Source organism: Nematolebias whitei, chromosome 23, assembly GCF_014905685.2.
Source record: "Nematolebias whitei isolate Nwh7 chromosome 23, NemWhi1, whole genome shotgun sequence".
NCBI lineage: Eukaryota > Metazoa > Chordata > Actinopteri > Cyprinodontiformes > Rivulidae > Nematolebias > Nematolebias whitei.
The window spans coordinates 4,748,896-4,751,820 of record NC_056520.1 but is presented as its reverse complement, the minus strand read 5'-3'; the positions used below and the strand labels follow the sequence as shown (position 1 = coordinate 4,751,820).

The window sequence follows — 2,925 nt, the reverse complement described above, 5'->3', positions numbered from 1 at the left end:
GGGTTTCTTAACTTTATTTATTCATTTATTGGGGACTGCCTAGAAAGGCAGCCACCTATTATTATCCACCTGACAAGGGTTTCTTAACCTTATTTATTGGGGACTGCCTAGAAAGGCAGCCACCTATTATCAAACTGACAAGGATTTCTGAACTTTATTTATTTATTTAACCTATTATTATCCACCTGACAAGGGTTTCTGAACTTTATTTATTTATTTATTTATTGGGGACTGCCTAGAAAGGCAGTCATCTGTTATTGACAACGGTTTCTTAACTTTATATCTTAACTCTTCCGTCAACTTTAATGCGTACCGAACCACAACGTGTGCCCCCACAAACGTTATATCAAAACGATCGGCTTGGCACCGTGATTTGTGCCATTACCTTTATTGGCATTTCGAGTTACCGTGGCAATGTAATTTGCAAACAAAGACACAATTTTTCGTTTTGAAAAACACTGCCAGAACTCTTAACAGCTTCTAACACAGTGAGGTCACATGACAGAGTGAAGAGGTCTCTGAACAAAACACTAATTAGCTTTTGGATTTTTAAAAACTACAACGTTGATGTGCGTCATCATCAATATTCCCTCAGTAATCAATGTATGTTGTTGTTTAGTCCTACGAGCGGACAGTTGCACACAGATTTGATCAGTTTGTCACATTACTGAGCTCTGCAGCTTACTTTATCACAGTCCATCTCTGTTACTATCCCAGCACAGAGACATACTAGAGGTGAGCTGTCTTCGTCCCAACTCGCCACCTCAGCACCGAAAACACGTCTCAATCCATGACTGAGGTGTCTTGTAAAAAAAGTCTATAGTCTCTCCAGCATGTCCTTCCCTGGGGGTCTTCTTCTAATTGGACATGACTGAAACACCTCTCTACGGAGGTGTCCAGGGGGCATCATTACCAGATGCCCAAACTACCTCCTTTCGATGTAGAGGAGCAGCGGTTCTACTCCGAGTCTCTCCAGATAACTGAACTTCTCACCCTATCTCTAAGGATACAGCTACCCTGCGGAGGAAACTCATGTCAACCGCCTGCATCTACAATCTTGTTCTTTTGGTCACTACCCAGAGTTCATGACGATGGGTAAAGCTAGGAACGGAGACTGACTGGTAAACAGAGAGCTTCTCCTTGTAGTTCAGCTCCCTCTTCACCAAAACAGACCGGTGCAGAGTACACAGTACTGCAGAAGCTGCATCGACCAAACTGTAAGTCTGTACCATTTCTCAGCCGGTTCGCCGGTCAGCAGTGCGCTCAGCACTTCTCCTCGAAGTGACTTTGCTGCTTCAATGAAGACTGATAAGCCTGGAGGGGAAAAAATAAACGTCAGCATCACATTTCATTGGGAAAAGAAAAAAAAAAATCTAAAATATTTATTTTGAATTTTATCCTTGTTTGGTTGAAAACGGCCATAAATCATTATTATAAATGACCTTTTAGGAAATCATCTTCCACAATTTGATGCTTGCATCTTGTTAAACTTAATATTCGAGCCGCTCACCTGGTTCAGTCTGCGTTCTGAATAATCCCAGGATTCTGTCGAGTCTGTAGCCCACGAGCTCAGAGTGAGGAACTTCCTGAAGGAAAGATGACGCTTCCTCTCGGGTGGACAGTAGCAGCGGAGAGTCCGGGCGGCTCCTGGTTAAAGATTAACGTGAAGGAGAACGGATACGAACGTTGGTAGATGAACAAAATAATTTGTTTCAGATTTTATAAAGAGACTATGTTTAATTTAAGTTCAATATCTAAATCATGTAATTCAGCCTAACTAAGTAATCTTTTGTAAACCGACTAAAATAAAAGGACCCAACAGGAAGCCCTGAGGGACTCCACATTTAATAGAACTACAGCTGAAAACAGATGTTTACATACACCAAATAAAACAGCACATAACCATTTTTTTCTCTTTCTGAAATTAAATCAGATTAAACTTTTCCACTTTTAAATCTGTTAAAATTCCTAAAATTATTTTTGGTAAATGCTCGAATAATAAGATTTTTTTTCTCTTTCCTCATTTGTTTCAAGTAAAATATGAGAAAGCCATATCTTCTGACATCATGATGAAGCGATGCAGCGCCTCGCTCCCCAGCATCCCTCTGTATTGCTGGGCCGGCTGCTGGGGGCGGAACAGCAGGACGCTGGGGAAGGCTGTGATTGGCTGGAAGGGGACGTCCCTGCCGGGCTGAGCGGCGCAGAGGTCAGTCCAATCACCACAGTCGACCACACCCATCTGAACATCGTCAACCTCAGAATCTAAAAAAAAATCTAAATTAATAATTATTTTAAGAATATTATAAATGTTTGGAGACTTTTTGGAGACTCTCTTTGATATGCTGATTGCCAATTAGTTGCCAACAATCGGAGAGAAGTATCGACAAGAAAGTAAAGTGTTTATGAAGTCTCCATGTGACAGAAAGACTGCAAGTTTCACATAAATTATTTTATCTCTTTACCATCTTCTGTCTGGCTGTAGTTATTGTAGCTGTTTTAAATACAGATCTTAGATACACAGTCTAAGATCACTCCGTTATTGTATGGTGTTCCTCAGGGTTCAGTCTTAGGTCCTATTCTGTTCCTTTTATACATCAGCCCCCTTGGAAAGATTATCAGTAGCTTCAATAACGTGTCTAACCATTTGTATGCTGATGACATTCAACTGTACTGTTCCTTCTGTAATTCAAAATTACACAAGTTAGCTGAATTAGTAAATTGTGTTTCCCATATTAAAGCATGGTAAGCTAACAACTGCCAGTAGTTAAGCATTTAGTTAAATGTTTTTACTGTCTGTTTTTATCAGATGTTCTTACTGTGTTTTATCAGATGTTCTTACTGTTTCTATCAGATGTTCTTACAGTGTTTTATCAGATGCTCTTACTGTGTTTTATCAGATGTTCTTACTGTGTTTTATCAGATGTT

At 40.0% G+C, this 2,925-nt stretch overlaps 1 protein-coding gene across 1 annotated transcript in view; it reads right to left on the bottom strand.

The window, feature by feature from the left end:
• Window positions 1-2,925, bottom strand: part of txndc16 (thioredoxin domain containing 16) — a 26,670-nt gene that overhangs the window by 9,754 nt on the left and 13,991 nt on the right. The window contains exons 13-15 of the mRNA XM_037696329.1: window positions 2,064-2,262; window positions 1,511-1,647; window positions 1,230-1,314 (exon numbers count right to left, since the gene is read on the bottom strand). Of these exons, the coding sequence (XP_037552257.1) occupies window positions 1,230-1,314; window positions 1,511-1,647; window positions 2,064-2,262 (421 nt within the window). The remainder of the gene's footprint in view (window positions 1-1,229; window positions 1,315-1,510; window positions 1,648-2,063; window positions 2,263-2,925) is intronic.